Here is a 27,877-nt window from a genome sequence, read left to right on the forward strand (position 1 = left end):
GTGAGGATCACACCGCTGTCTGACTATCAAAGGTCTGGTTTTTGAACAACACTCCTTCCCAGGGAAAACATCTTGCAAGAAGCTGGCTCCAGAAATCAAGAGTTCCAAAGTTCGGCCAAGTCTCTGAATTTCTTTCTGAACAATCTGCCGAAAAACAAAATAAACTACAACGACGATCTGGCTCAGGTGTCTGCGATGCAGAGCTCTCAGGAGGTGAGCGTAAGCCGTTCTCTTGGTTGCTGCCCGTCTCCTTGTACTCTCACACTCTCACCAGCTCTTATAGCAATCTCATAGTATCTTATCATTCCATGACGACAGAGGGTGATGGATGACCTGAAGCGCAAAGGAAACGACATGGACAGACTGACTGACGTGTCTCAGGACCTCCAGAATCTACTCCGCGTAAGGCCCTTTTCAAACCGGGCTAAGAAATAGTAAAAGAACAGCACCCCCTAATTCTCCTCAATATGCAGGAATATGACGCCAACATGGACAAATTCAACAGTACGCTTGAAGGCGCCGGTGCCACCCTCCCCAAGAGACCTTACACGCTCACCCTCGGCGAGGCTGTTCAGAAAGAGGTATCCTTTCTCAAGTTTGACAGTTATGCGTCATTTCTTTGAGTATTACATTCTGTCCTCCTTTCTATTACAGGAAATGGATTTGGTCAACCGTTACGCTGAGGCCACCGCTGAAAATGCTCAGCGCCAAAAGCAGATGGGGTTGGCTCGTAATCTGATTGCGCAGGTAAGAGCACCAACATGATGGGCTACACCCCAGATCTTCTTACCAATACCATACCAAGTAAATACTAATCCAATCCAATCCAATCCACTTTATTTATATAGCACATTTAAACAACAATAACGTTTCCAAAGTGCTGCACAGCCATGTTAAAAACAATATTATGCTCCACCAATGACTGAATAAAACAAAAAATGAATAAAAATAAAACCAATAAAAACAATATAAAAACAAATATGATTAAAAACTATTTTAAAGGGTAAAATCAATTAAAACAGTAAAATAAAAATAAAAGTGTATAAAAAACACAGAGGACAACAGAGGACAGAGGACCACACAACTCACGTAGTGTTAAAAGCCAAAGAATAAAAGTGGGTCTTAAGACGAGACTTAAAACACTCCACTGAAGAAGTAGTTTGAACATGGAGCGGCAGAGTGTTCCAGAGCTTAGGGCCGACCACAGAGAAGGCCCTGTCTCCCCTGGTCTTAAGTATGGTCTTGGGCACCACAAGCTGGAGCTGGCTTTCAGACCTCAGAGCGCGCGCAGGGATGTAAATTTGGATGAGGTCCGAGATATATTATCAATCATCAAATCAAACACCTTGATTTACCCTAGATTCTAATCATTTTAATGATCATGAATCAATAAAATAAATATCCATTCAAATTCAAATTAATGATATCCAAAAGAACACAGCTATATTATAAATAAATATATATATATATTTGTTCTGCATTTTACCTGTCCTGTTTAAAAACATTCCTCTCCCGCCGCCCCCAATCTCAGTCGCCACTATTTATCAAGGTGTTGTGCATGACAGTGTATCCTCATCAACACTAAAGACAACAAAAAAGGAATATAGGTCAACTTACAACCAATATCTTTATCAACATTGTTTTTAATCTGCAACAGAAAAGATCTAAAATTCATCAATTTGTCTGACTTCTTTTTTTGAAGTCCTTACTTAAACGTGAACCAATTGATACTCAAAATTCAATGAAATAAACTCAACGAATATATGTATTTTTAAATTGATTGATTGAGTCGAATAAAGCAATTTGAGCTGATTGTTTCTTTATTTATCAAAATGAGGAATGCACAGCTTTTTCAAGCGGGGTTTGAAGCATGATACTTCCTGATACTGATAAAGCATGTTCCCAGGGGTCACATGTGCCCTCCCCACTATTTGAGAAAGACTGGCATAATAAAAAAAAGGATGGCTGGTATAAAGTAAACTGTGGGCCAATTTAGCACTAAAGCACTGACTTACTTCCTGACAATTACGGGTGGAAGGAAAAGCACTATTTGCCACCGTGATATCAGTAAGGCTGTAAAAATAAAATCACCTATTAAAAAAATGGCACGAGTAATTTTAACCGCTTCTCTCAACCACATAAGTGTGACAAAATGTTACTTCAACTTAGGAGTGCGAAGAGATAAGAGCTGACTCTCGGCTCATTGTTATGCTTTAAGTTGCAAGTAAAAATTGTAGTTAAAAGCATCCCTGCCATTAGTTGGCAGAGCAAATTCCAACTAATCAGCCCCGTAAGACCGTCCAGAAACCTCGGGTGTTACTCGCTAGCATTAGCTTAGAGCTGGAGATTGACAGAAATTAGTTTTCCAACCATTGTAACGGGGGAAAGTGAGTGTGAAGAGATGATGATTTAAGTTACAAGTGTTTTGAGTTCAGGACTCTTGTCACAGAACCTATTTCGCTTGTAAATTGAGGAACTACTTTATAGTAAAATGAAAACCGATACGATTAATAGCTGTGAGCGCTTTGAGTATCTAGTCGATATATGAATCTAATCCATTATTATTATAACACTTGGTATCGGTTGCACCGATATTTTGATATCAATGTTCCCATCACTACTAACGCCTACAACACATGACTGGATCATTTACTGTCCTTCAACCCTTTGTCACTTCTCCCGGTGCAGAATGAAGAGAAAGTCACCTTGCTGGCGCAACATCAAGTGCAGCTGGAAAGCCAGCAAAGGAGTGCTTCCGAGGCAAACAGTCTTGTCAGAGAGCTGGATGAAGAGAGGGAGCGGACACTGCATGTTGAGACCAATCTAAAAGTCTTCAGAGATAGGTTGATGTCACTGAGGAATCGCAGAGGGGTGGAACGTGTGGAAGAAAAAGAAGTTCTCCAATACTATCGTGAGCCAAAAAGTGAGGCCGAGTTTTTAGATTTACAGAAGAGACTACACGAAGAGGTCATGAGAAGAACCACCGTCTACAACGAGGTGGAGATGTACAATAAGAAGTTTGCCCTCCTAGAGGACAACTTCAAAAATACTCCGCCCAAACTGCTGACCAGAGAGGTGACCGAGTTTGAGAAAGATCCTCTTCTGGATGTAGAGGCTGGGAGACTTAGAGACGAGCTATCGAGAATGAGAGACGACATCCGGCTGCGGGAGTCAGAGTACATTCAGATCAAGACGGAAATCGAGATTCTCCAGCAAAAGAAACCAATCATCAAAGAGAGGGTGGTGAAGAAAGAAGTACTAAAAGTGGAGAAAGACCCAGAGATGTTGAGAGCGGTGCGAGTGTTTGAGACCGAAATTTCAGACGAGAATAACAAAGTGAAGTTCATAAACGATGACATTTTCCAACTGAGAAGCCAGATTAATGCACTGGAAAGACTGATTCCCAACATCCAGCCAAAAGTCATCACAAAAGAAATTAAAAAGGTGGAGCAGGACCCTGAACTCATCACAGAGAGCAAGAGGATTCGAACATCTTTGGAGGGTGAAATGATGGGTAACAACACCATTTCCAAAGAACTGCTGGACCTCCATAGTCGCTACAGAGAAATCAGCAGTATCAAACCCAAAGTGGAGGTGAAGGAAGTCGTTAATGAGATCTTCCGGATCGATCCAAATACAGAGATGGAGATAATGCGTTTGAGGAAAGAGATACAAGAGGCTAACATGCACCGCTCAGGTTTGGATAGGGATATAACAAGGATCACCTCAGAGCTGAATATTCTTCGATCGCAGAAGCCCAAAGTGGAGATGAAGGAAGTCCTTCAGGAGGTGGTGAAGGAAGAAAGAAGCCCTGAAAATGTGCGAGAGATTCAGAGGTTAAATGAACAGATTAACATCACCCACAACAATTACAACTATCTCTTAGAACAGGTGAGAACACTCAAAAATGAAAGAGACAGCTGGAAGGCTGAAAAGTCTAAGGTAGAGACCAAAATCCTCACCAGAGACATTATCAGGTATGAACCCGACCCTCTCTTGGAGAAGGAGGCTGACCGCATGAGAAAAGAATTGCGCGACGAGGCGCAGAGGCGGCGCTCGATCGAAGAGATGGTGTTTGACCTGAAGAACAAATACATCCTACTGGAGAGACAGAAGCCTGAGGAGAAAGTGGTCGTGCAGGAGATTGTGCGTTTACAGAAGGACCCGAGGCAAGTGCTTGAACACGAGAAGCTCAGTCGGAGCCTGGATGAAGAAGTGATGACTCGCCGTCAGATCGACCTGGAGTTACAGCATTTGAGAACAAAGGTGGGGGAAAAGGAGAGGCTCCTTAGAGAGAGCAATGAGCAACAGAAGAGAATTGCCGCAGAGTCGGAATTGAAAGAGCTTAGATTCCGTATCCACCAGTTGGAGCACTCCCCACCTGCTATCCAGGAGAATATCGTTGTCGAGGAGGTGCTGAAGGTGGAGAGAGACCCAAAACTGGAGAGGATGACCAACGGCCTGCGCATGGACATGGATCAGGAATCCAATGAAATCCTGCGTCTCCAGAGAGAGATCCGTAACATCACCCTGAAGCTTGAGATCCTCCACAAGGAGAAGTCCGGTGAGAAGAAAGTGTACAAGGAGGTTGTCCGTGTGGAGAAAGACCAAGCTGTGGAATCAGCCAGGGATCACTTGAGGGAACAGGTATCCAAGCAAAAGTTTGCAAGGCAGGACGTAGAGGATCAAATCAAACGTCTCAATGCTAAAATCAACCATCTGATGAGTAGCAAGTCTAGCACCTCTAGAGAAGAGACTACCATAACCATGAACAGAGATGCCCTCCTGCGGGAGAAGGACAACCTGACTCGTGAGCTCAGGACCCTGGAGACTAAGAAACAAGACATCAACTTGTCCTACGATAAGCAGAGCAGGCTGATGAGTGAGAGGACGCAGATGAGCCGGCAAAGGACCATGAAGATGGGTTCTGACGTCCAGATGATTGAGAGGGAAATCCTGAGCGAAAAGGACAAGATCCACATTCGTGACAGCACCATCCGAGACCTCCTGCTGAGTCTACAGAAAGAGGACCATTCAGAAACTAGGACTAAAGAGACCAACGTGTCCACCAAAATCACCATTCTGGATCCAGATACCGGCAAAGACATGTCTCCCTATGATGCTTACGTGCGGCGTCTGATCGATCGCCAGCAGTACATCCACCTGCAGGAGCTGGAGTGCGACTGGGAGGAGATCACTTCTACTGGGCCCGACGGCGAGACGTCTATATTGCAGGATCGCAAGAGTGGAAACCAGTACCCCGTTAAGGACGCCCTGAGGGAAGGCAGGCTGACCCAGAGAGATTTGGAGATGTACAAGCAGGGAAAACTCCACATCTCAGAGTTTGCCTTGCTGGTTGCAGGGGATACAAAACATAGGCCTCAGTTCAACTCCGTTACCTCCAGGACCAGCACATCAGTCAATTCCACTCCCTTCGACTCAAACCAGAGACAACCAATCGCTGGGATCGTGGATACACACACTGACACCTGCTTCACCGTACGCAGCGCTGCTATGCGCAAACTTATCGACCCCACTACAGCCCAAAAGCTTTTGGAGGCTCAGGCAGCAACCGGCGGTATCATTGACATCACCACCAAGGACAGACACTCCGTTCACAAGGCGGCCACCAGAGGTCTCGTGGAGGACAGCCAGCTCCAGAGGCTCCTCAACGCTCAAAAGGCCTACACCGGCACTGAAGACCCTGTGACCAGAGAGCGTCTGTCTGCGGGCGAAGCCGCCCAGAAAGGCTGGATGCCAATGGAAAGTGCCGCTTGGTACATGGAAGCTCAGCACCTGACTGGAGGGCTGGTTGATCCAAAAACCAACCAAAGAGTAAGCATCGTGGACGCCATCGGATCCAAGATGATTGACAGCACCATGATGAGAGGGATTCAAGCTGAAACAAGTTACAGGAAGGACATCACCGACCCCCTCACCAAGCAGAAGATCAACTACAAGCAAGCCCTGGAGCGCTGCAGGAGAGACCCCAACTCTGGCATGCTGATGCTGCCCGCCTCCTCCAAGGAGTCGGGTTACACTCCAACATACAACCGATTTTCTAGATTCTAAAGAGGTTTACTGCTTCGTCAAGTAATGGATTGAAAAACATTTGGGATCTTATTGTACAAACAAACCCAGCGTACGATTTTCTGAGCTTTTTGTCTGGACAAAAACGATCGCTGTTTACCAAACATGTCAGATGTGGGCAAGATGTCTTTAGAATAGAAGATTACAAATGAAGTACCTTTTGGATGATATTATTGTGGAATACTGGGACATGGTGCAATGCTATTTTACCAAGACCAATAGGATTCTGTATTACTTGTGGGCTATCATTGACACTCTTGTGTGATACTTTATGAATAACATATCAATAAATTTAAATTATAACAGTTGTAGTGAAGTTGTGTTGTCTTCTAAACAGTGACTTACGACTATTTCACAAACCTCCTCGGTCAGCACCGCTAGTTAGTGTCTTGCCAAAGCCAGAATGAACACCGTGACATCCGCCCAACATCCAGAGTCTCACCTGCTAGCATTAGCCTTAGCTTGTAACTGACAGATCATGGTAGTTTTTCCAACCGTGGGTCCAAGGAAAGTGAGCATGAAGGACAGCGCTGAGAAGAAGCGGATGATAGTCTTTAGAATTAAAGACCAAGATTTTGGATTTTGTCCTAATCCATCAGTGGCGGGCCACCGAGGCTTTCAGTGATGTGCCACTTCAAAGATGACTTGTCAAAATAGCATCCTTGCTGTCCCCACATGACCATTGCTGGAGAAATACTCGACGCAAACACATTCACGCACTACTGGACATTGTACAAAACGGGTTATTTTAAAGTAGCAATGATTGTCTCACACACACACACTAGGTGTGGTGAAATGTGTCCTCTGCATTTGACCCATCACCCTTGATCACCCCCTGGGAGGTGAGGGGAGCAGAGAGCAGCAGCGGTGCCGCGCCCGGGAATCATTTATGCTGATTTAACCCCCAATTCCAACCCTTTATGCTGAGTGCCAAGCAGGGAGGTAATGGCTCCCATTTTTATAGTCTTTGGTTTGAACTCACAACCTACCCATCTCAAGGCGGACACTCTACCCACTAGGCCACTGAGTAGTTTTATGGCGTATTTTGAAATCAATAAACCCGCATCAGCAATTAAAACATATCTTATGTGGTAATGTCAAAATTTAAATTACAAAAAACATTTTAAACGTGAAAAAAATAAAGAAATTAAATATATGATCCCACATTTCATGGACAACTGAGCAAGCTTGCAGGGTTGGCTGACATGGTCTCACCAGATGTAGTTTCTCTTGAAATATCCTTCTTGAAAATGACTTTGCAAATATAAGTGTTGTCTTGTCTCATCATAAAAGATGCAGACCAGGTGTGTTGGCTGACTTCTTCAAGTTTACTCCACAAGGTGCTCATTGCCAGCATGGTTAAACGGGGCTGCTGCATGCTCTTCACCACTGTGGCATGCTGGGTAATGGAGTTCTTATGTTTCCTGACTGGCTCATAACATCGCTAAATATATCTGCCTCAGGCCTTACTGACAACAACTCGTGATCTGATTGGCTATCGCAACTGTCTATCAACTGTATGTCCCCGTTCACTGACAGTGCACACACCTTAAATATTCCGAAGGCAGATTTGGTACAGCATGGCAACATAAACTAGCTGAATTCTGATTGGATAAAAACTACAAAGTAAAAACAACAGCGCTGCAAGGAGCATAATATGACATGAAGAGAATAGGAATACTTTTACATATTTAGGGAAAGGAGTAAAAAAATTACTTCGATCTTTAATTATGATGATGCTGATTCCTGGTTATGTTAGGCCAGCAGAGAAGGTCTTGCTGGCCGTGACGCCACACCACTCATTTCAATAAATGTCCAGAGTAAACCGAGCTATTTGAAGTCATTATTTGCGTACTGAAATAACATCAGATTACAAAGGACAAAGTCAACGTGGCTACAGAAAGAAAGAAAGAAAAAGTGAGACGGACAAAGAACTCTTCCAGAACTTGTCATCCTCGGATGAGCAAGACCCGCTTCATGGGACTAGGCCCTTTCCCCATTTACCCGGGTAAGTACACTTCATGGGTACATTTAAGTACTCTTCATGGGTACATTTACCCGGGTAAGTACACTTCATGGGTACATTTAAGTACACTTCATGGGTACATTTACCCAGGTAAGTACACTTCATGGGTACATTTACCCGGGTAAGTAAACTTCATGGGTACATTTACCCGGGTAAGTACACTTCATGGGTACATTTACCCGGGTAAGTCGACTTCATGGGTACATTTACCTGGGTAAGTACACTTCATGGGTACATTTACCCGTGTAAGTACACTTCATGGGTACATTTACCCGGGTAAGTACACTTCATGGGTACATTTACCTGGGTAAGTCGACTTCATGGGTACATTTACCTGGGTAAGTACACTTCATGGGTACATTTACCCGGGTAAGTACACTTCATGGGTACATTTACCCGGGTAAGTACACTTCATGGGTACATTTACCCATGTAAGTACACTTCATGGGTACATTTACCCGGGTAAGTACACTTCATGGGTACAATTACCCGGGTAAGTCGACTTCATGGGTACATTTACCTGGGAAAGTACACTTCATGGGTACATTTACCCGGGTAAGTACACTTCATGGGTACATTTACCCGGTTAAGTACAGTTCCACCTCAAACTGCCAGGCTAGATTTAGTTCTTCAGGAACCTTTTGGAGTTCCTGCCTGCTGGGTGGGACATCTGGAAGGTACCCGGAACCTTTTTAGGGGCGGGCTGTGCTGTAAAACGCTAATTGGTTGAACACAGTTGGGGGCGTTCCTAAAAGGTATTTTTCAAAAAGACGGCAGTCATCAGAATAGCTTTGTTTACTTCTTATTTCTTGTATATTTCTATGACAACAAAGGAACTTGCAACATGCAGGAACTTATATGTGCTGAAAAGCGCATACCATGAATTGATGAAGGTGGAGCCCGACTTAAACAAGTTGAAAAACTTATTGGGGTGTTACCATTTAGTGGTCAGTCGTGTGGATTATGTACTGTACTGTGCAATCTACTAATAAAAGTATCAAACAATCAGTCAATCAAGCGCTGATCAGTGCAACTATTTTGGAGTGTTTCCACCCAGCCATAGTCTTAAACTGTACGCACTTTGTTGTTGTTTTTTTTTTTTACTTTTTCCAACTTCATTCTGTTACAAGAAGTGGACAACTCTTTTCAAGATTTCTATTTGAACCGTCAGCTGCTTACTACTCGGACTTGGTAGGACAAATGGGGAAAGAACGGAGGCAGAACACGGGTGTAATGATGGTAAATATCATCAAATATTAACTATTGACTTTGTTACATGTTGTAAAAGCAGTGAGTGACACTCCATGTCTGTCCTTATTGCAACACAATGCTAATGCTGACAAGCTAACGCTACAGCCCATGTGTTTGTGACGTCAGCCTCAGTCAATCGCTGACATTGTATGTTATATATTATTAGTTACATATAAACACTGACATTTGTTATCATATATTATTATTTGCATATAAACACTGACATTTATTATTTATATATTCACATATCATATGGTGTGGTAATCAGCAATGAGGTCTCTACATCTGCTGGGGACATGATGTTTTATCAATGTGAGCTGAACCAGCTTGTGTGGAATGGAGCCGAATGCATTTGCCAGGTCAAACCAAAGCACTGACAGGTCGCCCTTGTTCTCTCTTGCCTCTCGAATGAGCTGTGTCACCACACCGGTATGCTCCAGACAGCCTGGCATTCCTGAAATGCCTCCCTTCTGGACAGATGTGTCGATGTAGGTGTTCTGACCCAGGTAGGTACACAGCCGTTTGGAAACAGTGCTGAAGAAGATCTTTGCCTCGACACACAGCAGGGAGATGATGCGGAACTGGTCTAGCTGGGTGGAGTTTTCCTCCTTCGGGATGCACACACCTTCAGCTACTCTCCATTGCTCTGGGATCCTCCCTCTTCTCCAGAAGACTCGCAGGATTTTCCACAGACGCAGCAGGAGTTTGGGACAATTCTTATACACTTTGTATGAAGTGCCACTCGGTCCTGAAGCAGAGCTTGCCCTTGCTCTGCGGACAACCTCCTTGACATGTCAAACTGCCCCTCCGGTTCAGGAGGGTCGATGAGGATGTTACACTCTCCCAACTCCTGCTCTCTTGCGGGGTCGCTGTACGTCTGCTTCAGATGTTGGTCTATGTCTTCCTGCGCTGTGGCAAGTTTACCACTGCGCTTCTGCCCCAACAAATACTTAGGGAACTTGAAGAGGTTGGAGATAAAGGCAGCACGCTTGCGCGCCCTCTCACGGCGCCGCCTCCGATGCCACTCAGCCGGGCGAAGAATCCTGATCTTATTCCGTAGGAGGCACATTAGCTGGGCCAGGCCAATACGTTCCTCATCTCCGGCCTCCTTGTATTGGGACTTTAGTGCTTTCATCTCCTGCCTGATGTTATGGATCCTCACAGCTCTTTGAGTACGTTTTTCCGTAGCTTTTCTTCTCCTCTTCGCCGAATCGTTCAGCTGCGATACCGACAATGACTGTTGTCATAGCTTGTAGCTTCCCGTCAGCCTCTCCCTTTACCGTTGCCTCCAGAATTTGGCCGACATCGTCATCGAACTGCTTCCACAGTGAGGTTATGTTAGCTGCTGGCCATTTGATCCGCCACCTGTCAGATTTGATGCTCAAGGGATTAGATTCCAACACTTGGAGGTTTCGGGCACTATGGGGTGACTCCGGGCCTGGCTCCTCCTGCGTCTCACCAGGTTGGACACCTGTGCGATGTGTTGCTTCTTCTCCCAATGGGCACTTCATCCTCGCTCGGTGGATCTTTAGGCCGTGGATGTTCCTGCAGACTTTACCGCATGTACACCGCATGCTCATAGTCGTTTGTCCATTGCTTGGGTCTGTTGCCGTTGTGTCCGTCCGACCGGGGTGCTCATCCTCCCCCCCTCTCGGGCACCCCTAAGGTATTTTTCCATTAAGTTCATCGTAGCTTTGTTGGGAGTCCTCCTCTCAGAGGACACAGATTGGTTTGCTAGCCCGTTCTGCCCCGGTTGCCGTCTCTCCGAGCTGTCACTGACTCTCCAGTAGTCACCACACTCTTCATGGTTGTCATCCAGTCATTCCTGGCTGTCACTGATAACTCAGAGTACTCGCTGTGTACTTACATCTACTGATGCCTCTGGACACATCTTCAGTGATGTGCCTGGAATCATTGGGTGTTTCGGGTCTTTCAACATCATACACCCTCCTCCAGGTGACCCAGCCGGGGATGATCAGACCCCATCTTGTGTCCAGATCGCTAGCTAGCTACCATGACTCCATGGCTCTCCTTTTTTGAGCCACAGCCATCTTGAGGCCCTCTCTGCCGCATCGGTGGTACTGCGGATGGCTCTCCTCCTTCTCTCTCCCTCGATGCCCAAAGTGTTGAAGGTTTAAACAAGATGAAAAACTTATAGGGGTGTTACCATTTAGTGGTCAATTGTACGGAATATGTACTGTACTGTGCAATCTACTAATAAAAGTATCAATCAATCATTCAATCAATCAATTCATTGCCACAAGTGTTTTGTTTGAGGGACAGTGTAGGCGGCATTTCTTTGAAGCGGGCCTCTTCCGTGTCACGTGACCACCACTTCCTGTGGTTTAGTCTGTTTTCTGTCTTCCGTGTCACGTGACCACTACTTCCTGTGGCTCAGTCTGTTTCCTGTCTTTCGTGTCACGTGACCACTACTTCCTGTGGTTCAGTCTGTTTTCTGTCTTCCGTGTCACGTGACCACTACTTCCTGTGGTTTAGTCTGTTTTCTGTCTTCCATGTCACGTGACCACTACTTCCTGTGGCTCAGTCTGTTTTCTGTCTTCCGTGTCACGTGACCACTACTTCCTGTGGTTTAGTCTGTGTTCTGTCTTTCGTGTCACGTGACCACTACTTCCTGTGGTTTAGTCTGTGTTCTGTCTTTCGTGTCACGTGACCACTACTTCCTGTGGTTCAGTCTGTTTTCTGTCTTCCGTGTCACGTGACCACTACTTCCTGTGGTTTAGTCTGTGTTCTGTCTTTCGTGTCACGTGACCACTACTTCCTGTGGTTTAGTCTGTTTTCTGTCTTTCGTGTCACATGACCACTACTTCCTGTGGCTCAGTCTGTTTCCTGTCTTTCGTGTCACGTGACCACTACTTCCTGTGGCTCAAAGTCTGTTTTCTGTCTTCCATGTCACGTGACCAGCAAGGAACTAATAGTAAGTATTGCAGGAAGCAGACTTCTCGCAAGACATGACGTCATGTTTATGACTGGAAATGTGCTTTTTCTGCAACTCGTTCCCCACGCACTTCTTTATTTTGGCCGTTAGTCGGCAGAGTTTACATCTTATATCGAGTAAATGCTATGTCTTGTAATAATGTTCATTGTCATTCTGTGTTATTTACTTCACTAGCTGCTTCTTTATCATTTTTACTATCATATTTGTACATATGCTATTTACTGGTGCTGTTCTGTTGTCTCTTTGTCTAATCCCCACAATTTCCCCCTCTGGCTTCCTTTTTTTCTCTTTCCATCCCCTCCTGCACCAAATGATAATATCAATCAATCAATCAATGTTTATTTATATAGCCCCAAATCACAAATGTCTCAAAGGACTGCACAAATCATTACGACTACAACATCCTCGGAAGAACCCACAAAAGGTATAAATATATTGAATAAAGTCTAATGCAAATAAGGCAAGAAGAGAAGTATCTTGTGTAAATTCAAAGTGTATAGCAGATATAGATCATCTACATCTACTGTATGATTTGTCTGAGAGGATGGACAGGACCAAAATAATGCTGTATAATGATAGTGTGTATTTCTTCAAAATGTTAACAGAACTTTCCTCCAGAAGGTCTTATTTTTGTCCTTGTGGTGTCAGATGAAACAAAAATGGAACTATTTGGTCACAATACCCAGCAATATGTTTGGAGGAGAAAAGGTGAGGCCTTTAATCCCAGGAACACCATCCCTACCATCAAGCATGGTGGTGGTAGTATTATGCTCTGGGCCTATTTTGCAGCCAATGGAACTGCTGCTGTAAATGGGACAATGAAAAAGGAGGATTAGCTCCAAATTGTTCAGGACAAGCTAAAATAATCAGCCTGGAGGTTGGGTCTTGGGCGCAGTTGGGTGTTGACCCCAAACACACCTCTAAAGTGGTAAAGGAATGGCTAAATCTGGCTAGAATGAACGTTTTAGAATGGCCTTCCCAAAGTCCTGACTTAAAGGTGTGGACAATGCTGAAGAAACAAGTCCATGTCAGAAAAGCAACACATTTAGCTGAACTGCAAAAAATTTGTGGTAAAAAATGTAAGCAGAAGCTTGTGGATGGCTACCAAAAGCGCCTAATTCCTGCCAAGGGACATGTAAGTAAATATTAACGTTGCTGTATGTATACTTTTGACCCATAATAAATTTATAAAAGAAGCAAACTGCATGAATGTTTTTTGTGAGCAACAGGGGCGTCGCCAGACAGATTTCACTGGGGCACATACCCCAGTGTTGATCTGCAGTGCCCCAGTAAAATTTTCACCAATACAAAAAAACGCTTCAGAGTTTTAAGTCTACATAACAGACAACAGCGCACATACTACTTAGTATGGTAATTGATTGCTACTGTATTCACTCCACGTAACAATGAGCACATGGCTAATTAATATGGTAATTTATTCACGTGTGGATCGAAACTTCAGTTGAGAGAGAGAGGGAGAGAGAGAGAGAGAGAGAGAGAGGCGATGCGAATCACTGCTGAGGTAGGTGACGTTAGCCAACAACAATTTGTTAATTATATTATTTTGATTTTGATTAGACTCAAACTGTAACTCCTAGATGGATATCAGAAAGTTATTCGCCCACAGCAGAGAAGAAGCAGCAGGAATGAGAGATGTAAGTGAAATCCTAGCTAGCTAGGCAACATCATTGTCTTAAGTTGATGCTAAGTTAGCTAACATTATTCCTTGTATCAAGACAAACATATTCATTTGCTGTACGAGCTGTCGGGGGAATTTCCAATGAACATGAAACATAATGTTGGTTATTGTCTGCTGGTTCTGCATCAATGATGATTTGGAGTAAGCATGTGTGAGTTGAGTGCTTCTCAAATGCTTTATCTTCAGGAAGAAAAACATTTTTCCATTTCATCAAGTCGTGAGCCAATTTTTAAATCATTCAAGTTTATTTCACAGAAAAATAGCACAGTAGACTTGTCTTGTTAATCGGTGTGACTTTGACTAAAATAATCTGGTTTTGTCACCAGAAAAATGGCTACAGCTAAAGCATCTGGTTTTGTTTCCAGATAAAATAGTAACATTTCTGTATTTGTTTTCAGAAAGATGGCTGAAAATATCGGGTTTTGTTGCCCCATTTAAATTTAAAAAAAATATATTTCCATGTCTGTCCTGAGTCCTCCTCCAACTTGTTAGTCGGTTTGCCTTTTGCTAAAATACTCACTAATAGTCACTAGAAAAATGGCTAAAAATATTTGGTTTTGTTGCCACAATTTAATATATTTCTCCCTAAACTTTTTTTTTCCCATGCACACATGTGACTGCGACTCACTGAAAATGACACACAATCCACTTTTATGTCAGGAGCCAGCAGTTGGGAACCACTGGTCAACTGTATAACAGTTACTGTAATATTTCCATGTCTGTCCAGAGTGATTGACCACTTTGCAAAAATGAAAAGGAGACGTTACAGTTTACTTCTCAGAAAATGATTCCCTGAACAGACACACAACAGTTGTTCATTTATTCTACTACTGTGGCTTTATTGTTTTGTGTATATTTTATAGTTTTGTGTATCTGAAATAGGATTAGCCACATTGCCATAAATGGAAATTAAATAATATAAAAGAACCCAGAGATGTATCCAATCCAATCCAATCCACTTTATTTATATAGCACATTTAAGCAACAATAACGTTTCCAAAGTGCTGCACAGCCATGTTAAAAACAATATTATGCTCCACCAATGACTGAATAAAACAAAAAATGAATAAAAATAAAACCAATAAAAACAATATAAAAACAAATATGATTAAAAACTATTTTAAAGGGTAAAATCAATTAAAACAGTAAAATAAAAATAAAAGTGTATAAAAAACACAGAGGACAACATAGAACAGAGGACCACACAACTCACATAGTGTTAAAAGCCAAAGAATAAAAGTGGGTCTTAAGACGAGACTTAAAACACTCCACTGTGGAAGCAGTTTGAACATGGAGAGGCAGAGTGTTCCAGAGCTTAGGGCCAACCACAGAGAAGGCCCTGTCTCCCCTGGTCTTAAGTCTGGTCATGGGCACCATGAGCTGGAACTGGCTCTCGGACCTCAGAGCGCGCGCAGGGATGTAAATTTGGATGAGGTCCGAGATATACTGAGGTGCCAGTCCATGTAAAGATTTAAAAACAAACAGCAATGTTTTAAAATCAATTCTAAAATGAACAGGGAGCCAGTGCAAACTCTGAAGAATTGGGGTTATAAGCTGGCGTTTCCTGGTCCCTGTTAAAAGTCCTGCTGCCGCGTTCTGGACTAACTGCAACCGGGAGAGAGCTTTTTGGCTAATGCCAGCATAAAGTGCATTGCAGTAGTCCAGGTGACTTGAAATAAAAGCATGCACCACTTCTTCAAAAAGGTTAAAAGATAAAAACGGTTTAACCTTTACTAAAAGACGAAGGTGATAAAAACACAATTTTAAAACGCCATTGACTTGTTTGTCTAGTTTAAAATCGCTGTCTATAGTGACGCCAAGGCTGGTAACTTTGGGACGCACATCATTTTGCAATGGTCCCAAGTCAGTGAGGGCCGGACCAAAAACTAAAATTTCCGTTTTTCCCTCATTCATTATTAAAAAAATCTGGGCTAACCAAGCCTTGACGTCACATAGACAGTTAGGAAGGGGTGTCAGGGGGCCGTGGCTTTTTGAAATCGGCATATAAATTTGGCAGTCATCTGCATAAAAGTGATAAAGTAGGGGTGCTTTATTTTTTGTTTTACTTTTGCAGAGGTTAAATTTGCAGATGATTACTGCAATATATATTTCAAAAAGATTAATTGCTCTTCCTTTTTGCTTTTACCAGTAGCAGTTTAGAAGTCTGGAGCAAAAAAGTGCACAAGTAGGTCAAATGCATGAGTTAATTTCAGGTGGTTCATCAAAGATCCATACAACATCATCTGATATGATTTCATAGTTTAAAGCACTATTTATGTATTTTTTATGATAAATAAGTGCTAAAAAATTTTTTGCTTGCACGCTTTGCACGCTCACACTAATTATTTGTGCCCCAGGTGTGCCCCAGTACAGTATTAGGTCTAGTGACGCCCCTGGTGAGCAACAAGTATGTGCTCCAATCACTACATGACAAAAAAATAAGAGTTGGAAAGTGAAGACAGCCATGACATCATGTTCTTCACAAGTGTACGTACACTTTTGACCACCACTGTATATATTGTTACATATCAGCGCTTCTCAATTATTTTCTGTTCCGACGCCTGTAGAAAGAAGACTATGAATACCGGTAGTATAATTTGTCTATGAAATTGTTATAAGTACACCTCTGCATAAAATTATATTGATATTTACATTAAAGAAAAAAGAAGATCAACTTACAACAAGGGCTTCACGGTGGGAGAGGGGTTAGTGCGTCTGCCTCACAATACGAAGTTTCTGCAGTCCTGGGTTCAAATCCAGGCTCGGGATCTTTCTGTGTGGAGTTTGCATGTTCTCCCCGTGAATGCGTGGGTTCCCTCTGGGTACTCCGGCTTCCTCCCACTTCCAAAGACATGCACCTGGGGATAGGTTGATTGGCAACACTAAATTGGCCCTAGTGTGTGAATGTTGTCTATCTGTGTTGGCCCTGCGATGAGGTGGCGACTTGTCCAGGGTGTACCCCGCCCTCCGCCCGATTGTAGCTGAGATAGGCGCCAGCGCCCCCCGCCACCCCAAAAGGGAATAAGCGGTAGAAAATGGATGGGAAAAAACAAGAGAAAACTTACAACAAGGGCTTCACGGTGGCAGAGGGGTTAGTGCGTCTGCTTTACAATACGAAGGTCCTGCAGTCCTGGGTTCAATACCAGGCTCGGGATCTTTCTGTGTGGAGTTTGCATGTTCTCCCCGTGAATGCGTGGTTTCCCTCCGGGTACTCCGGCTTCCTCCCACTTCCAAAGACATGCACCTGGGGATAGGTTGATTGGCAACACTAAATTGGCCCTAGTGTGTGAATGTGAGTGTGAATGTTGTCTGTCTATCTGTGTTGGCCCTGCGATGAGGTGGCGACTTGTCCAGGGTGTACCCCAGGGCCCCCCGCGACCTCAAAAAGGGAATAAGCGGTAGAAAATGGATGGATGGAACTTACAACAAATAACTTTATTGACATTGTTATTGACATTGTTTGTCAGTGTCACATGTAGATACTAGTATGTATGAAATAGAAGAGTGTGTGTACTACTTGCTTGGCCGTCCATGATGTGGCTGATATTTTGCAACTCAAGTTGCATTCTGTTGGCCCTCCCTTTCTTTGAAGAAGCTTCTCTGCTCCATGATGGCTTTCTGGAGTAGGGGGAGGTTTACACCATCCACGCAGGTGAGCACACGAGCCCGCACCGTCATGTCAACCTCTGAGGACACATTTGAGGAAATATGGCTTTAATCCCACAATGAATTAAAAACAGACAGGAAGCTCTTTCCATACCAGCAGCTGTTTCTGTCTCACCCACAACCAAATACTGGGCTCCGATGATGGGATGAAAGGGTTCCACAAGCGAGGTATTGATGACTACATGGTGGTCTTTGGACGCATGCTGAGCTGTGAGCGTAGCTGTGGACTTTTCTTGATCATAGCAGGTCAGTCTGGACACACAGAAGATGACATTCTGATTGCTGTGTATATCATGGGTGTCAAACTCTGGCCCCGTACAATTTCATTTGGCCCTTGAGGCAACATCAAATTAACATTAGAGCTGGCCCGCCGGTACTATAAAGGCACTGCCTTTAGCGTGGTCTACAATATGTTGTCACGTCCGATTTTACTCCATACAAACAGCGTGCCGGCCAAGTCACATGATATTTGCGACTTGTACACACACTTAAGTGAATGCCATGCATACTTGCTCAACAGCCATACAGGTGAGACTGAGGGTGGCCGTACAAACAACTTTAACACTGTTACAAATATGCGCCACACTGTGAACCCACACCATGCAAGGATGACTAACACATTTGGGGAGAACATCCGCAGCGTAACACAACATAAACACAACAGAACAAATACCCAGAACCCCTTGCAGCTACTGACTACCACCAAAACCAGCCCCCCACCACCAACCCCACCCATCTCATTATTATTTTTATTCTAAGATTTTTTAGCCTGCGGAAAAATGTAATGTTGATATTTACCTCAACACCCCGCTTCGCTGCAGGCCACGCCCCTCCACAGTTAGCTTCAGAATAACAATGTCTTTCCAAAGAATAAGAGACCTATTATACTCTAAAAATGTTGGTCTTACTTGAAAATGCACGCGTTGAGTTGTGTTCAGTGTGGAAAAAAATATTATATGGCTCTTACGGAAATACATTTTAAAAATATTTGGCTTCTTGGCTCTCTCTGCCAAAAAGGTTCCCGACCCCTGTCTTATTACTTCAAGGCTTGAATGTTTGATTCATTCATTATTGTTATTTTATTTTCAAAATTGATTATCAGCCTGTGGACAAAGTTTATTTTGATATTTACCTGAGAAGGCTGCAAATACAAAAGAGGCATTCAATTTTTATTCAAATTATATTTGATATGCCATTGATATTTTTTAATTATTATTATTATTATTTGAAACTCAATTTTGCATGTCACTATAAAGTTATACAAGCCTTGCTTGTTCAATATTCAATGCAAAACTTGTTTGGGTCCCTATTAAAAGGTTCATTTGTTCAACCTTGGCCCGCGGCTTTGTTCCGTTTTAAATTTTGGCCCACTCTGTATTTGAGTTTGACACCCCTGCTGTATATGCTAATAAAACGAACACGAGAAAATACATAGGGATTTATCAGTGCTTTACAGAAACATGACATAATCCTGGTTTAATAGAGCATCATTTGCTAGATGAATTACAAATTGTAAAACCAAAACCAAGCCGTTGATGTGTGTCATGTACCAAGTTTAACCCCTGAAAGGTGTCCCCCTGCAAAAATGCATACTTTCCAACCCTCCCAAATTTTCCGGGAGACTCCTGAATTTCAGTGCCTCTCCCGAAAATCTCCCGGGACAACCATTCTCCCGAATTTCTCCCAATTTCCAGCCGGACAACAAGGCACGCCCCCTCCAGGTCCATGTTGACCTGAGTGACGACAGCCTTTCGTCACGTCCACTTTTTCTCCTTATAAACAGCGTGGCGGCCCAGTCACGTTATCACATCTACGGCTTTTGGAGCTCAGTGCACAACTGCACACACAACTAGGAGACGAAGCAGAAGAACGAAGAAGAGACAGTCATGACGACGACGAGTAAGAAGAAGTACGCTTGCAAGTCATCAGAGAAGGTGTTGAGCATGCTTAGAAAGATAGTGACAGAGAATAGAACGAGGATGGACAATTCAACCCTAAACTCACTCCTTTCCTGCAAATTAAATGTCACAGATGCTGCCCATCCCTATGCTCCTTCAAAGGCTGTGCTACTGGCTGCAAAGTATTGCACTTTCAAATACAACAATGAGTAAAGGAGTGTTATGTGTGTGTATATGTGGAAATCAATGAACACTTAAATTCATATATATACACATACATACACATATACATATATATATATATATATATATATATATATATATATATATATATATATATATATATATATATATATATATATATATATATATATATATATATATATATACACAGTTGCGATCAAAATTATTCAACCCCCACACAATTTTGGTGTTTTAGCAAGTTGGACATTTATTCCGTATTTTGTTTATAGTCATATCAAATAAAGATGTGTCAAATAGACAAATGCAACTTAAATTGTAACACTGTATTTTACAAAATACCAAAAAAGGACATTTTTCTTAAACTCTCATTGACAAGATGATTCAAGCCCCTAGTTCCATGCATCTTTTGTACTTAGTAGAACAGCCTTTGGCAGTAATGACATCCTTCAAAGGTGATACATAAGCTTCTTGCAAGCATCTACAGGTATTTTAGCCCATTCCTCTTGGGCAAAGGCCTCCAGTTCATTCATATTCTTGGGCTTGCGTGCTGCAACTGCCTTCTTCAAGTCCCACCACAGCTTTTCTAGAGGATTTAGGTCTGGCCACTGTGAAGGCCACTCCAGAGTCTTCCAGCCCTTCTTCTGCAACCACTCTGATGTTGATTTGGAGGTATGCTTGGGATCGTTGTCCTGTTGGAAGGTCCAACGTCTCCCAAGACTCAGCTTCATGACATTTGCAGCTAATATATCCTGCTAGGAAATATAATTCATAATGCCTTCAACGCGCTGGAGATTCCCGGTACCTGAGGCAGAGAAACAGCCCCAGAGCATGATTGACCCCCCCCACCATGCTTAACAGTAGGAAAGGTGTTCTTCTCTTTGTAAGCTTCATTTTTTCTCCTCCAGACATAACGTTGATTCATAGGCCCAAAGAGTTCCAGTTTTGTCTCATCACTCCATAGAACAGTTTCCCAAAACCTTTGGGGTTTGTCCAGAGGATTTTTGGCATACTGGAGTCTATTTTCCTTGTGCCTGGTAGTCAGAAGTGGGGTGCGCCTGGGAGTTCTGGCATGGAGGCCCTAATCTCGTAGTGCGCACCTTATTGTTTGGGACGAAACCTGCGTTCCCCCCTCTGCAATGTCCTGTTGTAGTTCCTCAGCTGTTACCCGGGGGTTTTGCACCACTGTACGCACACAGCATCCTCTTTCTACCACCCCCAGGTAGTGTTTCCATTGTGCCTTTAGCTTTAAACTTGCGAATTATGCTCCCAACTGTGTCTCTTGGAATGTGTAATGTCTTTGCTATTTTCTCATATCCATATCCTTTCTTATGAAGAGAAATGACCTCCTCTCTTGACTTCTTTGACCACTCCCTGGACTTCACCATGTTGCAAATACACCATCGACCATCTACAAGAAGCTGAGCATCACAGTCTTTTTCAATCAGTTTAATTGTTGCTCGTTATGGTTCTAATCACATCTACAGATGTTTTCAACACCTGATTGAAAAGACCTTATTCAAATTCTGTTCTTAAGAGTTATGATCTTCAAGGGGTTGAATAATTTTGTCAATGAGATATTAAGAAAAAATTCCTTTTTTGGTATTTTGTAAAATAAAGTGTTACAATTTAAGTTGCATTTGTCTATTTGACACATCTTTATTTGATGTGACTACAAACAAAATGCGGAATAAATGTCCAACTTGCTAAAACACCAAAATTGAGTGGGGTTTGAATAATTTTTATATATATAAAAAGTGATGGGTCCGGCAACACCGATGCATCAGCGCATGCGTCGAGCTCATAGAGCAAAACCCTGTGTCGGTGTGCGTACCGCTTTAAAAAAGTCACGTGACCCATCATGAGCTGTTTGGGTCACGTGACCGATACGCGAACTGTGTCGCACTGACGCCTGCGCGCCAAACTGTGTTTATAAGGAAGCGCAGCTGACAACAGAATAGCCGCACTTCTGTCGTTGGTCATTTATTGTCGTCAGAGATTATGGAGCAGCCTCAGTCGAAAAGAAAATTCTCGCCGTGTGGGAATATTTTGATCATACATCGGAAAAAAAAGGTATTTTTTGTTCATTTCCTTGTCGTTTCATCCTGTTCTCTCAAAGTTTCCACTCGATCTATTAGAATTCAAAATGATTCTTAGTTTACTATTCATATTTTCTGCAAGTTAAATGTCGCATTTGTACAACAGAATTGTCGTACATTAACAAATCCACCTCCTCAATGCTGAGGCATTATAGGGCCGGGCATGAAAATGAAGTTCCAGAGACACCCAGGATAAACTCAGGTACACAGCCATTCTACAACTTACTCAGCTTCTTTTCTCATTTTTAATTCCCTTCTTCTTTATCTCATTTTTAACCATCACGCTACCAGGCAGCAGATGCTGGATGAGGCTCTGCTGAACTTCATTGTCAAGGACTGCCAGGCTCATTATTTATTGACTGTATCTAAAAATGATAAAAATATATTTTTATTCAAATGAAGATATGAAATAATCTTAAATGAAATACAATGACTTGGTTATATTATTGCAGTGGTTCTTAGCCTCGTTGGAGGTACCGAACCCCAGCATTCTCATAATCGCATTCACCGAACCCTTCCTTAGTGAAAAATATATATAATTTTTTCTCAAATTCAAGATAAAGTTATGTTTTTTTTTTTTTTTACTGGTGCAGGTGGGTAGGTAGGTCTGGTCATTGCAACAAGTGCAACAACATTTTTGTTTACAGCACAAACCCGTTTTAGATTAGAAAACAGTGTACAGGGTTACAGAACAAGAACGCTGATGGGTTGCCACTAGGCGCGCTGAAAAGATGGGAAAAGGTAAAACGTTGGGGAAGAAGATGAGTAAAAAAAAAAATACAATCTAGACTGGGCTCCTAAGGGGGGCCTAGTCTGGAGTGGCAAAAAAACCTCCATGCCATGCACACATAAACACGTTACATTTAATCACGACAAACTCGCAACAAAGGGGGCAGGGGGAGTTGGGGCCCTGGAAGGCAACTGCTGCTTTGAAGCGCTGCCATCCAAAAATCACCCCGAGGGGAAAAAGCGGTGGTGAAGGTATAGGGTGGGGGTGGCTGTAATGTTTTTTGACTGAGGCCGATCTGCCAAAGTTCAACTCCGGGTGTCGTTGAGGAGGGAGGGAGGTCAAAAGCGTCTATTATTGAGGTGTCCTCGGGGTGTTTTCAGAACAGCCTGGTCCGTTTTTCACAGCGTCAAGGCCGTTCGAGGGAGTCGAATCGTAGATTAGGATGTTTGTTTTTCCGCGAGCAGATAAAATGAACTGTGCATGAACATCATCTTGTTCAAATAACAAAAACAAAACAGTGCATGAACTCACAACAAATTAAACACCTGCGAATCAGATGGAAAATTAAAGGGAATAATATGGCAATAGGGAAAAGTTATTATTTACACGATGAGTCAGGTGTGTCTTGACCTCTGCCGAACCCCTGAGGCCGACTCACCGAACCCCTAGGGTTCGATGGAACCCAGGTTAAGAACCACTGTGTTATTGTATATACAGGTGCTGCTAATATTATTAGAATATCATGAAAAAGTTGATTTATTTCAGTAATTATATTCAGAATGTGAAACTTACATATTATATCAATTCATTAAACACATAGTGATATAATTGAAATGTTTATTTCTTTAAATTTTGATGATTTGTACTGACAATTATTGAAAATCCCAAATTCAGTATCTTAGTAAATTAGAATATTAGTTACGACTAGTACCAAAAAATATTGTTTAGAAATGTGGGCCAACTGAAAAGTATGAACATGGAAAGTTTCAGCATGTACGGCAATCAATACTTAGTTGCAGCTCCTTTTGCCTGAATTGCTGCAGCAATACGGCGTGGCATGAAGTCCACCAGTCTGTTGCACTCCTCAGGTGTTATGAGAGCCCAGGTTGCTTTAATAGTGGCCTTCAGCTCTTCAGCATTGTTGGCTCTGGCATCTCGCATCTTCCGCTTCACAATACCCCATAGCTTTTCTATGGGGTTTAAGGTCAGGTGAGTTTGCAGGCCAATCAAGAATGATAAATGGGTTGTACTTGTATAGCGCTTTTCTACCTTCACGGTACTCAAAGCACTTTGACACTACTTCCACATTTACCCATTCACACACTGATGGAGGGAGCTGCCATGCAAGGCGCTAATCAGCACCCATCAGGAGCAAGGGTGAAATGTCTTGCTCAGGACACAACGGACGTGACGAGGTTGGTACTAGGTGGGAATTGAACCAGGGACCCTCGGGTTGCGCACAACCACTCTTCCACTGAGCCACGCCGTGGAGAAGAACAGGAATACCATGGTCCTTAAACCAGGTACTGGTAGATTTGGCACTGTGTGCAGGTGCCAAGTCATGTTGGAAAATGAAATCTTCACCTCCATAAAATTGGTCCGCGGCAGGCAGCATAAAGTGTTCTAAAACTTCCTGGTAGACTGCTGCATTGACCCTAGACCTCAGGAAACACAGTGGACCAACACCAGCAGATGACATGGCACCCCAGACCATTACCCATTGTGGAAATTTGACACTGGACTTCAGGCAACGTGGATTCTGTGCCTCTCCTGTCTTCCTCCAGACTCTGGGACCTTGATTTCCAAAGGAGATACAAAATTTACTTTCATCTGAAAACATAACTTTGGACCACTCAGCAGCAGTCCAGTCCTTTTTGTCTTGAACCCAGGCGAGACGCTTTTGACGTTGTCTCTTATTCAAGAGTGGCTTTACACAAGGAATGCGACAGCTGAAGCCCATATCTTGCATACGTTGGTGCGTGGTGGTTCTTGAAGCACTGACTCCAGCTGCAGTCCACTCTTTGTGGATCTCCCCCACATTTTTGAATCGGTTTTGTTTGACAATCCTCTCCAGGGCGCGGTAATCCCTCTTGCTTGTACACTTTTTTCTACCACATCTTTGTCTTCCCTTCGCCTATCTGTTAATGTGCTTGGACACAGAGCTCTGGGAACATCCAACCTCTTTGGCAATGACCTTTTGTGTCTTGCCTTCCTTCTTTAAAGTATCAATGGTCATCTTTTGGACAGTTGTCAAGTCAGCAGTCTTCCCCATGATTGTGTGTCATACAGAATCAAAACGAGAGACCATTTAAAGGCTTTTCCAGGTGTTTTGAGTTAGTTAGCTAATTAGAGTGTGGCACCAGGTGTCTTCAATATCTGACTTTTTCACCATATTCTAATTTTCTGAGATGTTGAATTTAGGGTTTTCATTGGTTGTCAGCTACAATCATCTCCTTTTTGGCAAAAAAAAAAACACTAGAAATGTATCAGTCTGTTTGGAATGAATGTATACATTCTACAAGTTTGACTTTCTAAATAGAATTAATGGAATAAATCAACTTGTTCACGATATTCTAATAATATGACCAGCACCTGTACTAGGTCATAAAAAGTGTCAATTGAGTCGGTTCATAGGTCGCCTGTAGGGATTTCTAATGTCCAGCAGATGTCAGTATTTAGTGACACAGTATCAATACAGTTTTGCAATGTGTAGAAACGCTTCATCAACCCATCACTAAAGCTAGAATTCACTTAAAGTCTAGTATTGTATATATATATATATATATATATATATATATATATATATATATATATATATATATATATATATATATATATATATATATATATATATGGGCTTCACGGTGGCAGAGGGGTTAGTGCGTCTGCTTTACAATACGAAGGTCCTGCAGTCCTGGGTTCAATTCCAGGCTCGGGATCTTTCTGTGTGGAGTTTGCATGTTCTCCCCGTGAATGCGTGGGTTCCCTCCGGGTACTCCGGCTTCCTCCCACTTCCAAAGACATGCACCTGGGGATAGGTTGATTGGCAACACTAAATTGGCCCTAGTGTGTGAATGTGAGTGTGAATGTTGTCTGTCTATCTGTGTTGGCCCTGCGATAAGGTGGCGACTTGTCCAGGGTGTACCCCGCCTTCCGCCCGATTGTAGCTGAGATAGGCGCCAGCGCCCCCCGCGACCCCAAGGGGGAATAGGTGGTAGAAAATGGATGGATGGATATATATATATATATATATATATATATAATGAAAATGGCTTTAGATGTGTCAAAAAAGTTCTACAGCACTCATTTGCCTAAAAAGTTAGCTTATGTCAAGAAGTGAGTAATATGACCCAGGCTGGGATACACCTTTGCAAAATTAGCAAAAAAAAAAAGTTAGCATGCTAACAGTTAGCATCCTAACAGTTAGCATGCTAACAGTTAGCTTGTGTCACGTACCATGTTATATGACTGTAGGTGCGAAATGAGCTAAAAAAAACAACAACAAAAGAACAAAAGACACAACAACAAACCTGAAATAATTTGAAGTTCCGAACCCACCTGCCAAATGTGCGCACTGACTCTCCTTCCTGCACAGCACCAGACTGCAGCTCCCATGGCAAGTAGTAGGCCGCCACAGCAGGAAGCATGGCTGAGCACAAACAACAAGAGCACAAACAACAAGAGCACAAACAAGAGCACCAGAAAACAAAGAGTCACGTGGACTCTTTAGTAAGATAAAAGATGGCACGAAGAGGCTGTAAACAACATGCCCATGTTCAGGGTTTATGTCACGTGACATGATGTCGTCATCCGCCTGTGTGCGTGAAGGTAAACTCGACTCCTTTCCCTGACTCGTGTTTGTATGAATGACTCAGTGAATTCAAGTCGGTAGTTAAGGGACTCGAGTCACTCGTCGTCACCAAGCCGCTCGGAATTGTGCGCATGTACGGTTCACGAAGTGTCCCGCCATCAGTTAAATGGTAAGGACGTTGATTTAGCCAGCCCGAGTGCGACGTATTGGAGACGAGTACCAGTGATTCCCGAGTCAGTCTAAACATCTACTCGTTCATGATTTGCACATCTCCTATGTCCAAGAGCGAAGGAGATAAATGACACAACTCACGCGCTGCTCTCGAATTATTATCATTCAATTTTTTTTTTTTGTAACAATTTGACGTGGCTTTTTCAGGTCAGACATGAATCCAGACATACAAGCAGAGCGACAAAAGGCCACATTTGACGTGGAGAAACTCACCCACATTTTGAACGGAGGCCCAGAAAAGACCAGAAGAAGACGAGAAATCGGTAAAATCTTTCTTTTTTTTCAGGTGGCACCTGGCGGCTTATTGTTGTCATTGTCCCGCTTTTAGGAGGATTTTACTCACTGAATAATGGCTAAAAGTAACATTCAACAGGCAATCAATGAATACTGGCTAAAAGTAAAACGTAATATTTAACAGGCAATCACTGAAAACTGCTGACAGTATTATTGAGCAGGCAATCCAAGGACACCTAAGGCGGCTAATGCTAGCTAGCAGCCTGCGAGACAAAACTCGTATGTCTATATTGTCTTTTTAGGAAATATAATGTTTCATTTAACGAGACAACCCGAGTCATCTGGAACATAAAGGCTATACATTTGAATTATCTGACATGCTTGTAGAAAAAAGGCGTTTGAATCATTTTGAATTTGGAATCTTAATGTCAAAATGTAAACAGACGATGGCAGTTGTTGTACGACTCTTTAGTTTGAACTTCCTACTGTATGTACATTCTATCATGGAATGGGAAGTATTATCTCTAAAGTATTTGAGAGAAAACTCAAAGAAAATACGTCAATAGTACGCCACAAAAACACAATTATTGTAGGGGAATGACTCAAATATCAATCAATCATCCATCCATCCATCCATCATCTTCCGCTTATCCGAGGTCGGGTCGCGGGGGCAACAGCCTAAGCAGGGAAACCCAGACTTCCCTCTCCCCAGCCACTGTTTATTTATATAGCCCCAAATCACAAATGTCTCAAAGGACTGCACGAATCATTACGACTACAACATCCTCGGAAGAACCCACAAATAGTGGGGGCGCCATGAAATGTGAAGTTAATTATACTTATATAGCGCTTTTTCTCTAGTGACTCAAAGCGCTTTACATAGTGAAACCCAATATCTAAGTTACATTCAAACCAGTGTGGGTGGCACTGGGAGCAGGTAGGTAAAGTGTCTTGCCCAAGGACACAACGGCAGTGACTAGGATGG

The 27,877-nt window shown here is 42.8% G+C and overlaps 3 protein-coding genes and 2 long non-coding RNA genes across 8 annotated transcripts in view; 3 read left to right on the forward strand and 2 right to left on the reverse strand.

Moving 5' to 3' along the window:
* Window positions 1-6,395, forward strand: part of evpla (envoplakin a) — a 34,028-nt gene extending 27,633 nt beyond the window's left edge. Inside the window, exons 18-22 of the mRNA XM_061881089.1 lie at window positions 63-213; window positions 319-402; window positions 474-581; window positions 655-747; window positions 2,689-6,395. Coding sequence (XP_061737073.1) covers window positions 63-213; window positions 319-402; window positions 474-581; window positions 655-747; window positions 2,689-6,072 — 3,820 coding nt within the window. The 3' untranslated portion in view covers window positions 6,073-6,395. The remainder of the gene's footprint in view (window positions 1-62; window positions 214-318; window positions 403-473; window positions 582-654; window positions 748-2,688) is intronic.
* An 8,571-nt stretch (window positions 6,396-14,966) lies between these two features.
* LOC133539070 (uncharacterized) overlaps window positions 14,967-27,877 on the reverse strand; it is a 244,299-nt gene continuing 231,388 nt past the window's right edge. The window contains exon 2 of the long non-coding RNA XR_009803164.1: window positions 14,967-16,880. This is a non-coding gene — a long non-coding RNA (uncharacterized LOC133539070). The remainder of the gene's footprint in view (window positions 16,881-27,877) is intronic.
* ten1 (TEN1 subunit of CST complex) lies at window positions 17,439-26,751 on the reverse strand. 2 transcript variants are annotated; one of them, XM_061881105.1, is made up of 3 exons: window positions 26,147-26,751; window positions 17,783-17,940; window positions 17,439-17,708 (listed from the first exon to the last, which is right to left on the reverse strand). In XM_061881105.1, the coding sequence occupies exons 1-3, from the start codon at window positions 26,413-26,415 to the stop codon at window positions 17,578-17,580; spliced, it is 558 nt and encodes a 185-aa protein (XP_061737089.1). In that variant the 5' UTR covers window positions 26,416-26,751; the 3' UTR covers window positions 17,439-17,577. The 2 variants fall into 2 exon arrangements, with proteins under 2 accessions (XP_061737089.1, XP_061737090.1); XM_061881106.1 differs by having other exon boundaries at window positions 26,175-26,400.
* Window positions 21,561-22,306, forward strand: LOC133539071 (uncharacterized). The gene is made up of 3 exons (XR_009803165.1): window positions 21,561-21,860; window positions 22,033-22,088; window positions 22,178-22,306. It is a non-coding gene; the product is annotated as an uncharacterized LOC133539071 (long non-coding RNA).
* Window positions 26,306-27,877, forward strand: part of acox1 (acyl-CoA oxidase 1, palmitoyl) — a 60,797-nt gene continuing 59,225 nt past the window's right edge. For 2 of the 3 annotated variants that reach the window (XM_061881099.1, XM_061881098.1), the window contains exons 1-2: window positions 26,451-26,596; window positions 26,806-26,921. In XM_061881099.1, coding sequence (XP_061737083.1) covers window positions 26,559-26,596; window positions 26,806-26,921 — 154 coding nt within the window. In that variant the 5' untranslated portion in view covers window positions 26,451-26,558. The other variant, XM_061881100.1, reaches the window with a different exon arrangement.

The sequence above is a fragment of the Nerophis ophidion genome, linkage group LG20 (assembly GCF_033978795.1).
Source record: "Nerophis ophidion isolate RoL-2023_Sa linkage group LG20, RoL_Noph_v1.0, whole genome shotgun sequence".
Taxonomy (NCBI): Eukaryota; Metazoa; Chordata; class Actinopteri; order Syngnathiformes; family Syngnathidae; genus Nerophis; species Nerophis ophidion.